This window comes from Macrotis lagotis, chromosome 1, assembly GCF_037893015.1.
Source record: "Macrotis lagotis isolate mMagLag1 chromosome 1, bilby.v1.9.chrom.fasta, whole genome shotgun sequence".
Lineage (NCBI taxonomy): Eukaryota > Metazoa > Chordata > Mammalia > Peramelemorphia > Peramelidae > Macrotis > Macrotis lagotis.
The window spans coordinates 293,512,664-293,525,996 of NC_133658.1; the positions used below are offsets into that span (position 1 = coordinate 293,512,664).

General features: G+C 42.0%; 1 protein-coding gene across 4 annotated transcripts in view; it reads right to left on the reverse strand.

The window, feature by feature from the left end:
• The window catches only part of FPGS (folylpolyglutamate synthase), a 30,679-nt gene that overhangs the window by 3,204 nt on the left and 14,142 nt on the right, over positions 1-13,333 (reverse strand). For all 4 annotated transcript variants that reach the window (XM_074211086.1, XM_074211084.1, XM_074211085.1 and 1 more), the window contains 9 exons: positions 13,148-13,225; positions 12,803-12,864; positions 12,493-12,595; positions 9,729-9,806; positions 7,137-7,284; positions 6,320-6,409; positions 1,332-1,482; positions 527-602; positions 106-172 (listed from right to left, as the gene is read on the reverse strand). In XM_074211086.1, the coding sequence (XP_074067187.1) occupies positions 106-172; positions 527-602; positions 1,332-1,482; positions 6,320-6,409; positions 7,137-7,284; positions 9,729-9,806; positions 12,493-12,595; positions 12,803-12,864; positions 13,148-13,225 (853 nt within the window). The remainder of the gene's footprint in view (positions 1-105; positions 173-526; positions 603-1,331; positions 1,483-6,319; positions 6,410-7,136; positions 7,285-9,728; positions 9,807-12,492; positions 12,596-12,802; positions 12,865-13,147; positions 13,226-13,333) is intronic.

The window sequence follows — 13,333 nt, forward strand, 5'->3', positions numbered from 1 at the left end:
GAGGGATGTGTGTGTGTGTGTGTGTGTGTGTGTGACCATGTGGAATGGACAGGGACAGCCCCTCCCTCTAAACCCCTTTAGCTTTGGGCCCTTAACATCTCTCACCTGCGTTCCCCACAGGAGACACTTCAGTCAAGTTGGGGCAGAAGACAGCATAGTCAAACTGGCAGGGCTGAAAGATCCATGGAGAGGAGGTGGGGTCTCAGGCAGAGGAATGGTACCCAGCCCCCCTGCAGCCCCTAGCTCTCACTGAGATTAAAGCTTAGGAATCTAGGCTGTGTGATTTTGAGCAAGTCCATCTCCTCTCCAGGTCTCAATTTTCAAGTTAGGACATGTGAGAACTGGATGAAAGGGCAAGCCTGGATGATCTCTTTACAGCACTAAAGTTCTGGGGTGCTGAGCAAAGATCTGGTTCTCCACCCCACCCCCCACCACAAGGGAAAATGTGCCCTCTGGTGGACACTGAGCGAACTACACAGCCCTTCAGCAGTGGGGTGCTAGCTAGCCCCTTCAGAGGCTCCCTTACCTGCAGCAGTTTGAGGAGAGCTGCTGTGTCCCGTTCCCCAGTGGCATTGAAGAGCAAAACCCGAACCTCTGGACAACTAAGGGTGAGAAATTAATTCAATTGCACAAACATTCATGAAAGCCTCTGCTGTGCATCCTCTGACAGGGCAGCAGATGAAAATGGACTCATCCTGCCCTAAAGGGCTAGTAGCTGATAAAGTCAGAAAAAACTGCTTTCTAGGAACTTTGAAAAGGAAAAGAAGAGAGGAGGGGAAAGGAAAAAGATGGAGAGAAAAGAGGAGTGGGGGCCTAAGGGAGGAAGGAGGAGAGAGAATTTCAGGTGCTGACTTCAGGGAGAGTTCCATGCAGGAGGTAGCCCTAAGGGTGAGCCTTGGAAGGAGAGAATTCTAGCAGAAATGAAACCCATTATGACTTCCAGGCATGGAAAGAAAAAGAATCTCTTCCCCAGTTCCTAAGATGGACACCCAGTAACACATGTCCTATTATTGGTCTCTGAAATCAGAACCCCAATACTTTGAAACAGCTAGGTAGTATAGTAGATAGAGTGCCTAGCCTGGAGTCAGGAAGACCCAAGTTCAAATTTGACCTCACATTTACTATCTGTGGGACCTTGGACAAGTCACTTCACATCTGTTTGCCTCAGTTGGAGACAATAACTGTCAAGTGCTATAGAAATGTTAGGTATAGATATATAGGGGACAGGACAGCAGTTCTAAAAGGAAAATGAACAAGCTTGGAGAGAAGCCAAGGGTCCCACCAGCATAATTTTCCCATCTTTCCTAAAAAACCATGTCCCTTATTCTTACTTGTTAGACTTCTCCTGGCTGAGCACTGCCCGACGGAACCACCGCACCCCGGCCTGAATGCTGCTGGTAGTGTGTGCCCCATCCAGGTACCAGGTGAGGGCCCCTCGTCTCAGCATCTGGGTCCGGCCTAACCATTCAGTATCCCGAAGCCCTAGGACAAAGTGGTAGGAAAGAGAATTCAATTAAAAAGGGTAATTTGGCCCACATGATCTCCCACACTGCCCCCAGGCTGGAAATGCTCTCTCTCTCCATCTGTGGAACCCCAAACATTCATAGCTCTTCATAAGAGCAGAAATGTAGTCCAAACTCCTTATTTTCTATGTGAGATTAACTATTTGTCCAGAGTATGTAGTGGAGTCAGAATGAGAATCCAGCTCCTCTGAAGAATTTCACTGCATTTATTTTGTACCTATTTATGTATATCCCCCTCCCCCACAGAGGAAAGCTCCCAGGGCTGATGTGATTATTGTCCCTGTATGTCCTACACCCAGCACAGGGCCTGGAACTCTGGGATTGCCTAATAGAAGGCTTATTTTAGAAATAATACTTTAGAGGGAAAAAAAAGAAGTGAAGAAGAAGAATCAATCAGAATCTATCTTGAAGGATCCAGGGTACTGGAACGACCAGTTCTGAAATTTCAATAGTGTAGAAAATGTCAGTTCATTAGGCCTCAACAGGGAACCCAGTCTAACAGAAATCTCTTAAAAAAAAATAAATCCCTGGGGCGGCAGTGGATAAAGCACCAGCCCTGGAGTCAGGAGTACCTGGGTTCAAATCCGGACTCAGGCACTTAATAATTACCTAGCTGTGTGGCCTTGGGCAAGCCACTTAACCCCATTGCCTTGCAAGAACCTAAAAAAAAAAATCCTTGGGGGCAACTAGGTGGCAGTGGATAGAGCACTGGCCCTGGAGTCAGGAGGACCCGAGTTCAAATCTGACCTCAGACACTTAATAGTTGCCAAGCTGTGTGACCTTAGGCAAGTCACTTAACCCCATTGCCTTAAATAAATTTTAAAAAATTAAAAAAATATATGTAAATCCTGCCCTGGAAGATCTATTATGGACAATACCATCCTCATCCAGAGGAAAACAAAAAACCCCACAGAATCTGAATGGATACTAAATTTACTTTTTAAAAAACTTCTCTTATGTTTTTCCTTCCTATCCCATGGTTTTCTTTCTTTCCCTTAGTCCTAATTCCTCATATACAAAATGACTAATAGGCAAACACGATAAACACAAATGTACAACTTCTACTAAACTGTTTGCTGCTGAGGGGATGAGGGTGGGAAGGGAGGGTGGTAGAAAAATGTATAATTTATAAATATGCAAGTGAATGAATGTTGAAAAAACTTTCTTAATGTAACTAGAAAAATAAAAGAAAAAAAATTTAAATCCCTTTACTTAAACTATATATTCAAGTAATCTGCTGAGCAGCAATTTGGTCTCCTAGATAAGATTCTAATCATCTGAAAATTGACTGACAGATACAGGTGACCAGCACGGTCCATGGGCCAGATTCAGACCAAAAAAGACAAACACCCAAAAAAAACAACTGCAGTTGTAGTCTATCAGCAAGTTCCACGTGAGACTGGCTGGTATGAGTCAATAACCTAAAGTTTAATCACCTTGGGGTGAGTGAATAACATTGAGCTTATGAACCTGCCACACTAGAAAAGTGGGTCCCCAAAACCTGAGGTGACCAGCAGAATTTTCATCTTAACAGCAACAGAGAGAATGCAAGACACTGTATCAAAAGAAGCAATATGTCCAAAATTAAATTAAGAGCTGAACAAATTGTGACATATGAATGTAATAGATTATAGCAATGTAAAAAGTAATGAATATAGGGAATTATGAAAAACATGATTAGACGTGGAATAAGAAATATCTATGGAGTAAGAATAACCTATGTATAGAAAGTTCTAATGGAACTGAAAATTACCCTGAAAAAGCAGCAGAACTCAGATTAAATGCAGTGACTAATTTTAATCTCGGAAGACAAATAATGAAACATTCTTACTTTGTAGCAGAGAGGTGGGTATGGGTATGTATAGCTGCTCTCTGATGTGCTATCAGATACTTTCTGTGTGGGTTGATTCTATTTTAATTGTTTTTCTTTGTTGTAGAGGAGGGAGAATTCTATAGTGGGGGGGGAATATTGGGACAGGACTGTAGAAAGAACAAGTCAAATACATTTTTTAAAAATTGGGGAAAATGTAGAAAATATATCTATAAGGACCTGACACAAAATTTTGAGATATATATATATATATATAGATTTGAGAGATATATATTTATATATTCTCCAACCAAGAATATGCAGAGACATTAATTCTCAAAGGAACACATTTTTATTGTCACTCAAATTATTTAAACTCACTAATAATCTAAGAAAGGCAGGTTTTAACAAATATTCTGGTTGAACAATACTAGAATTTATTTAAATGCTTGGCATTTAAAAGCCCTTTACAATCTGGCTCCTGCCTACATTTCCTTATTTATTTCATATTAATCTCTGCTTCCTGTAGTCTCTTTTACAGTCAAGTTGGGCTATCTGTTGTTCCCTGACCTCAACATTCCATCTCCTACCAGAGTACCTTTCCACAGGCTTTCTCTCATGTCCAGAATGCCCTTCCTCCCTTTTCACCTCTCTACCTCTTAGAATCTTTAATTGTCTTCAAGTCTCAACACACCAAGTGCCAACTTTTATGAGTCTCTAATTGTTATTCTGTTTTCAAACTGCATTCATTCATCTACACACGTATCCCCCAACAGAAAGGAGGGCAGGGGCTGGGTTTCACTATCTTGGCAACCCTAGCATCTTTTTTTTTTTGTTTTTGTGAGACTTAAGTGACTTGCCCAAGGTCACACAGTATCACATGTCTGAGGCTAGATTTGAACTCAGGTCCTGCTGACTCCAGGTCAGGTACTCTCTCCACTGTGCCACCTGGTTTCCCCATCCTAAGCATCTAGGTGAAAACTTAATAAAATGCTTGTTGAAATGAAAATTACCCCCCCAGTGTGCATTCAATTGATAAAAAATGGCCAAAATGATACAATTCCATATTTTCTGGACCGTGGGGGAGCAACCAGTCTTATACAATTGGCAAACCAATGTCTGGATCTTGGAGGAAGACAATCTAGCAATGTAAAGCAATGTAAATCAAACTAATGGTGGTACCCTTAATCCTGGGATTCCACTATTAAGGTTATACTCTAAGGATCCTGTTCTAAGAGGAGGAAAAAAAACACTATACAAAATTATTTCTATTGGTCTTTTTGGATATTGCAAATAACTGGAAAATAACCTCAACTTCCAACAAGTAGAGAATGGTTGAACAAATGGTGATACATCAATATAATACTTTTGTTCCATTAGAAATAATGATAAGACATAGACCAAGATTTATGCAAGAGAATGCAAAGAACGAAAGCAGAAACAGAAAACATTCCCTGACTGTAACTATTAAAGAGAAAATAGCAAAAAAATATGATGAGATTGGCCAAAAAAAAGCAGCAAAAGAAAAAAAATCTTTTGTTAACATTTTAGCAAACTAGTTTATGGTAAAAAGGGATGTAACATCTGAAAATGAGGATGTAAAACTCTATAGCCTTCTCTAGCTCAATATCTGTGATTTTATGCCATTACCCTTGTTCCTCAAAGTCATTCCTGTCTAGCTGAGGAGCCAAAGCTCCTAGGTCAAAAAAGGCTAGAGAATCATGAAGGGCCAAAGAACATGGTACTTGGTATTACAGTAAGAGAACCAGAGGGTACATGGAGATCACAAAGTAGGGGCAAGTCGAAGAAGGTTTCAGGGCTTCAGGGTCCTATGTGAGCTAAGTCTTGAAGGCTGAATGGAAATTTGAAAAATGGAGGAAATGAAGGAGAACTTTCTAGCAGAAAGGAACGATCTCAGCCTCAGGGTGAAATTAGAAAGGAAATTAAAACCAGACCCTAAGTGGGGGTAGGAGGAAGCCAGGGAGAAAACTGGATGGCTACCAACAGTTTAGAGTTCAGCCTGTCCACCTGAGCACAGAAGGTAATGGTTTAATGAACAAATATTTATCATGCATTTTCTAGGAGGCAAGCATTATACTAGGCACCAGAGACAAAGAAACCAAAAATAGTCTTTGCTCTATGGAATTTACATTCCAATGAGGGGAACAGCATTTAATATAGAGGAATTCACAAAACACATGCAAAGCAGACACAAGGTAACCTTGGCTGAAAAAGCCACACTAGCAGCAGAGGCTGAGCAGGCACCATGAGTGCAGCTCCCTGACAAAAGTCAGGCAGTCTGTTAGAGGTAGAGGTGGGGAGGGAGAGTAATCCAGGATAAAGCCAAGGATGTGTAAAGAACAGGCCAGAGAGCTGGCCCTGTGGATAGAGCATTGCAGCCAGCTGGGGTCTAGAAGATCCAAGTTCAAACCTGGCCCCAATCACTTACTAGCTGTGGGACCCTGGGGAAACTGCTGTCTGCCTCCATTTCCTCATCTGTCAAAGTGGGGGAGAATAATGGCAATAACTTCATGGGGCTGTTGTGAGGACTAAATGAGACATTTGTAAAAGGTGCTCAGCACAATGCCCGCCAGAGTAGGTGCTTCTTAAATCATTCCTTCCTTTCTTCTTTCTTTCTTCATTAAGGGCAGCTGGGAGTTACAGTGGATAAATAACTGGTCTTGGGAGTCCAACCTGAGTTCAAATCTAGTCCCAGACATTTACTGGCTGGCCTCATAGCAAATCAATTAATCTCAGCTTCCTTCTCTGCAAAATGGAAATAACAATAGCATTTGACAAACCTTAAAAGCAGCAACCAACCATCAAGCAGGTCAACTGGAACAGGGAATCTACAGATGCTAGGAAAGCAGGATGAGGGGGAGAACAGATGGGCCCTGAGGCCCCTTCCTCAGGTCAGACATTCAATGGGATCCCTCCATGAGAGTGGGTTACCCTCCCCGGCTACAGGAGAAGTCAAGGTACTTACCCTGCTTCATGGGCAGGGTAGGATGGAATACTGGAGCCAGGGGAAGGGCTTGCCGTGAGGTCAGTCTGGTTGCCTTCAGCTCCCCAATACCTATACAAGAAAGGCAGCAATGCTAAGACACCATGCCCATTGCCTGCCTCAACCTACAGCATCAGGGAGAGAAAACACATAGCACATCCAGCCAGCTCCCTGATGGCTTTCCTCCTCCTCTCGTAGACTCACCCCTGGATTCACAGGGATAGTGGTGCTTCTCATAAGGGCCAGCATGACTCCCAAGCCCTGAGCTCTCCAGATTCCCTCAGCACTCCTGGCCTGCTGAGGACAGGAAATTTACTTCCCTTTAAATGAATTGAGTTTACACTCTCCTTGCTAATTAAATCATGTAACAAAGAGTTACAAAACTAGACAGAGGTAGCATAGCCTTGTTCTTTCAATAACCCTAGTCAAATTATCTGGGGGTCCTTCCCCCATTACATTAAACCCATTTCTTTCCTGTTCTGTTTCCAATTTCTACAAAGGTATTAAGAGGAAGATGTCTTTGGGCAGGGTCTGGAGAACCAATAACTAGTTCACCACTAATGCTAGAAAGAAGAGTTTTGCTCAGGTTGGACTCTGAGCTTCTCCAATCTCTGCATACATTAACAGCTATTCTAACTGTCAGCTGATTGATTCCCCAGCATCTACATGAGGCGCTGACATTATACATCAAACAGAGCTGATGCTTTAGTGAATACTTATTGAATTGAATCCAGTATGTGGTCAGATCCAGTGGAGAAAGGAGCAATATACATGAGTCCTTTTCTGGACACTATCTTACCCTTGTGGCCCTGTTGTTGGAGCCAGCACCGGGCCAGCTGCAGAGCCAGGGCAGCGTTGCTCCGCTGGTGATCACCTGCCAACCCTAGGGGCAGCGGTTGCACTTCTTCCTCAAAGGCCTCTAGTGAGGGGCACAGATACAGCGGACACTGGTAGGACAGAAGCAAGTAAAGGCTTTATAGGGCTCTCCATTCTCCAAGTTATCAGTGCTGTGGAAACTCAAGGTGCCCTCCTGCATCCTCTCTCCATTGGCAAATCCTAGTCAGCTCCTCCTGCTCCATCTTTCAATCCCACTTGCTCTAAAAAGGATGCTCTATTGGAAAGAACATAGATGTGGGAACCAGATGACCTGGTTTCAAATCCCATCTTTGTCCTTGGAGTGCTTTGGAATCTTGGATGAGGCACTTTGACTGAGTCTCTGGTTCCTCATTTGAAAATGAAGGGACTAGGGCAGCTGGGCAGCGCAGTGGATAGAGCACTGGCCCTGGAGTCAGCAGGACCTGAATTCAAATCTGGCCTCAAACACTTAATAATTATCTAGCTGTGTGACCTTGGGCAAGTCACTTAACCCCATTGCCTTAAATAAATAAAATTAGAAGAAAAAAGAAAACGAAGGGACTGTGGGGCAGTTAGGTGGCACAGTGGACAGAGCACCATCCCTAGAGTCAGGAGGACCTGAGTTCAAATCCGACCTCAGACACTTAATAATTACCTAGCTGTGTGATCTTGGGCAAATCATTGAAGCTCACTGCCTTACAAAAAAAAAAAAGAAAGAAAATCAAGGAACTAGACTAGATGGCTCCAAGGTTCTCTTCCAACACTAATGCTCCACATTAGCCAAGGCTTTTTCTGACCCCAGCCTGCTCTAAGAGACTTTGGAGATTAATAAAAGTTGACATTCACTACATGCTGCCTTGTGAGAGTCTTGCACTTAATTTTGGCTCTTAGAACAAAAGAAATCTTCAAGAGATCAACTGATACAGGACGAGGACTTTAGGCAAGGCAAGCACTTTTATCCTTATTTTACAGATAAAGAAACTGAGGCTATCAATCGCCAATTGATAAATGGTCAAAGGATATTAACAGCCAGTTTTCAAATGAAGAAATTAAAGCTAAATGTAATCATATGAAAAAATGCTCCAAATCATTACAAATAAGAGAAATACAAATTAAAACAACTATGAAGTTCCATCTCACACTTATCAGATTGGCTAAGATGACAAAAAGGGGAAATGATCAATGTTGAAGAGGTTGTGGGATGATTGGGACATTGATGCATTGTTGGTGGAGTTGTGAACCGATCCAACCATTCTGGAAAGCAATATGGAATTATGTCAAAAGAGTAATAAAATTGATCATCCCCTTTGACCCAGTAATTCTAATATTAAGTCTTATCCAGAAGAAATCATAAAAAGTGGGAAAAATCTCACATGTTCCAAAACATTTATAGCAGCTCTTTTTGTAATGGCAAAGAACTGGAAATTGAGGGGCTGCCCATCAATTGGGGAATGGTTGAACAAGTTATAGTACATGAATACTATGGAATTCTATTGTTCTCTAAGAAATATGAATAGTTGGACTCTGGAGAAGCATGGAATGAATTATAGGAACTGATGCCGAGCAAAGGGAACAGAACAAAAAGAACATTCTATATAACAACAACATTGTGAGTTGATCAACCTTGATGTATGCAGCTCCTCTCAGCAGTTCAGAGAGCTAGGACAACCCTAGGAGACCAACTATGGACAATAATATCCCCATCCAGAAGAAAAACAAAAGAAAATAAAACTACACCAAAAAAACTTACAGAATCTGAATGAACACTACATTCACCTTTTAAAATTTTCTCTTATGTATTTCTTTCCTTTCCTATGGTTTTCATTCTTTCCCCTTAATCCCAATTCCTCATATAGAAAATGACTAATCTGTAACCATGTTAAACACAAATATGTATGTACAATATTCACCTGATGGGTTGATGCTGATGGGAAGGGGGTGGGAAGGGAGGGTGGAAGGAAATTCTGTGACTAAAAAATATGTATATATGTATGTGACAAATGTTGGAAAAAACTTCCATAATATTTAATTGGGAAAATGAAGTAAGGTATCAATTTTAAAAAAACCTGAGGTTAGCAAGTCAAACTGTTAGTAGTAGAAGTAGATCTAAAAACCAGGTGTTCTGGTTCAGGTCATGCTACTTCCAGGGAAAGAGGACACATGGCATAAAGCAGGGGTGGAGAATCATACTGATCTGGCATTGCCAAGGCAACCACAGATCCCCAAACAGAATCTATTGAATTAATTAATTAATTAGGGATGAATTAATTAAATGTTTGTGACCACATATAGCCTGCAAATGATCTTATAAATATCCAAATAACCTTTGGCAGAAAAAAAGGTTCCCCAGTCCTGGCTTAGAGGCATTTACTGAATATGGATCAAAATGGTCAGTTAGGCTCAGGGCTTGGAAGTAGGATAGATAGGTGGATGACTTCTATCCCTCGATGGACAAAGAGCACCTAAGACATGCTCTGGAGGGGATCCTGATGGTACACATGGAAGGTGACAGAATTCCAAAGGCAGAGCTACTCACCAAGAGTCGTCGGGCTTGGTCCTTCAGTACCTCCAGGGGAGAATCTGGCTGGGACACAGTGAAAGCTGGCACTCCAGGCTTAAAAAAAAAAAAAAAAAAAAAAGATAATTGTAGGGAAAGGAAGGAGACAGGAGATGGGACCAAGCCCAGAGTCCTCTTTTTGGACTTGTTCTACCCTCCCACTGCCCAGGCCTATCAGGATCTGTAGTAATATCCAATTAAGCATTTCCTTTTGTAGACCCTCATTGTTAAATTTCTATTTTTTTCCAGCTTATCTTCCAGCCTACATTTCCAGCTTTATCTTGTATTTCTATTGCCCATGAATTCTAAGATCCAGGACAAATTGGTCTATTCTTCATTCCCCCAAAGGCAATGTAGGCTCTCCCAGATCTGCATGTTCACACACCGTGGCTAAAGAATGCCATGCTCTCTCTCTCTTTCCTTCACTTATTGTACCTGCCTAGCTCTAATCTCTCCATTAAGCCTTCCTTGATCTCCCTGATTGATACCAAACTTTCCCCTGAGACCTCACATAATAATAATTGGCTCAGGATCTAACACACTTATCAGTTCATGTGACAATCCTCACACGAAGTCTTTCCTGATCCAAAATTACCTTGTATTATCTTTCTATTTCACATATCTTATCTCCTACCCTCCCCAACAAAACAGAAGCTCTATGAGAGCAGAGACTGTTTCGTTTCTGTCTGTGAGTCTCTAGTGCCTGGCAGGTAGCAAGGACTTAATAAATGATTAAAGGCTATAACTCCAATACTGCATGATCCTTAGCGCTTATATCCTTGAAGGCAAAGTTGTATTTTATATCTAAAGTGTGCACCTTTCTGTTGCTCGAACTATGCTAAGGACTAAAAGACTAGGTATGCCCTCTGACCCAGCAAAACCACTAACTTGGTCTATATCCCCAAGAGATAAAAGAAAAAGAAGGACCCATACATAAAAAAACAGTACATTTGCGGTGGCAAAAAAATTAGAAATAAAGATGTTCATCAACTGGAGAATGGCTGAACAAGTTATAGTATTGATTGTGATGAAATGCTCTTAAGCTATAAGAAATGATGAAGGGGAATTTCAGAAAAACTTGAGATGACTCAAATAAACTGATATAGAGTGAAGTGAACAGAACCAGGAGAACACTGTATACAGTAATATACAATGAACAGCTGCAGTTTTCTTGCTACCAAACTGTTCAATGCTCTTATACATGTCAGTGTATCTATCTTTTTTCACAAGATATTAGGAGACACCGTCTTCCAGAGCCAAGATCCTATAAGCAGGCTGTGCCCTTGAGCTCCCTCTGGGTGATCTAATGGTCTGGCAAAATCACATAATTACTGTAGGTATTGACCAGCACCAGGTGTTTTCTGGGCTCAGATAAATACCAGACATATAACCATGTTTGGTCATGAAGGCCTGCTATGAATCAAACTGTTCTCAATGCTTCTGTTACCCCTTACTGTCAGGGCTTCAGCTCTCTGTGTAGCCACTGGGATAAGTACCAAGATCTCCTGACACTGCCTCGGAGCCCCCATTGGGGGCAGGGCCCTGGCACATGGGTTCAGTTTTCTGCCAGGTACTCTGCTAAGCACTTTACAATTATTATCTCATTTGATCCTCACAACAACCCTGAGAGGGAGGTGCTATTATGACCCCCATTTTACAGATGAGGAAACCTAGGCAGATGGAGGTGAAGTGATTGTTCTAGGTGACACAGCTAGTAAGCAGTTGAGGCTGGATTTGAACTGAGTCTCCAGCCTTTGGGCCACCAAGCTACTGTTCTCTTGCTACCTAACTGTCCAATGTTCTTGTCCATGTCAGTGTACTTGTCTTTTCAAACCTTAATAAGACAAGAGACTGAGAATTATGGAGTTTAAACAAAGACCAAAGACTATTACTTTTAATTTAAATTTTTGTTTTGTTTTTGTTTTCGTTTTTAGGTTTTTGCAAGGCAAATGGGGTTAAGTGGCTTGCCCAAGGCCACACAGCTAGGTAATTATTAAGTGTCTGAGACCGGATTTGAACCCAGGTACTCCTGACTCCAAGGCCGGTGTTTTATCCACTGTCTCACCTAGCTGCCCCCTAATTTAAATTTTTAAAAAGCATATCTTATGTAATTTTGCTATTTCATATTTTTTTTCCTTAAGGATATGATTTCTCTCTCTCAACACATTCAATTTTGATCAGTGTATAGCATGGAAACAATGTAAAGACTATCAAACTGCCTTCTGTGGGGGGGGTAGAGGGAGGGAAGGTAGATTGGGGGAAAATTGTAAAATTCAAAAAACAATTAAAAAAAGAAAAAGAAAAAAAGAAAAGATAAGCAACTGGAGAAAGTTAGTGATTCTCTCCTCAAAGCCAGGAAAAGCCAGATTTTTCCTTGCAAGGCAAATGGGGTTAAATAGATTGCCCAAGGCCACACAGCTAGTGTGTGAGGTCCAAGCGTCTGAGGTTGGATTTGAACTCAGGTACTCCTGACTCCAGGGCCAGTGCTCTATCCATTGCGCCACCTAGCTGCCCTGAAAAAACACTTGAATGGAAAATTAGTATCAACTCTCAATTCCCAAGTTGGAATCTCAGCTCAGACATTTATTAGCTCTGTGACCTTAAGCAAATCCATTCCCTTCTCTCAGCTTCAGTTTCCTGACCTGAAAATAGGAACAAGATTGCCTTAGGAGTATGGAGGGTAAAGTACCATAGAAATGTGTGATCAGGGTTTGTTTTTAGTCTTTTCATTTCCCAGTTTTACCTTAAAGATGCCCCCTTTCTGCCATGCAATCTTCTCAATAGTGTCACCCAGGAGGTTGGTATGATCTATGCCCAGAGATGATATCCCACAAACCACTGGCTTCCTGGGAAAAGGGTCAAGGATAAGTGAGAAAGGTCAAAGTTGGTCCCACATCCCTCTCTGGAACTCTCATAGGGTCTGGGAAAAATCCTTCTGCTCACCCACTTCCTTCCTTAATCCCTCTCTCCCCATTGTGTATAATCAGAGGTCTGGGACTGTTATGCCTCAACCCCTACTCTATCACCTGGGGCTAGAACCAGGAGTTTCTTACCTGACAATGTTGGTACAATCATAAGCACCACCAATGCCCACCTCCACCACTGCTAGGTCCACCTGGAAACATCAAACAAATGTCAATTCTGGGATGGGATTACCTGACACAAGAACCCATTTTGTATAAATGACCAAGAACACATCCCTCCTCCTCCAATGCTCCCATCTTAGCTGACACTCAGGAGCAGGCACAGACCATGACACACCATAGGCCTTAGGCTGTCAGCTTTAGAGAAGCTGTTGGGCAATACCACTACCCAGGATATCCCAGAAGGGGGTTATTAGGCTCTAGGTTTAGGGAGCTCGGGATGATGGTAGAGACAGAAATTCTAGAGAACCATACCTTCTCTTGGAGGAACACATGGAAGGCCATGATGGTAAGGAAGCGGAAGTAAGAGGGCATGCTGACATAACTGCCATCCTGAGGGTAGAGATATAGGATCAGGAGACCTGTGTTCTAATTCCATTTCTGTCATTAATTTGCTATGTTGATTCTAGGGCCTCAGTTTCTCTATCTGCAAAATGAGGG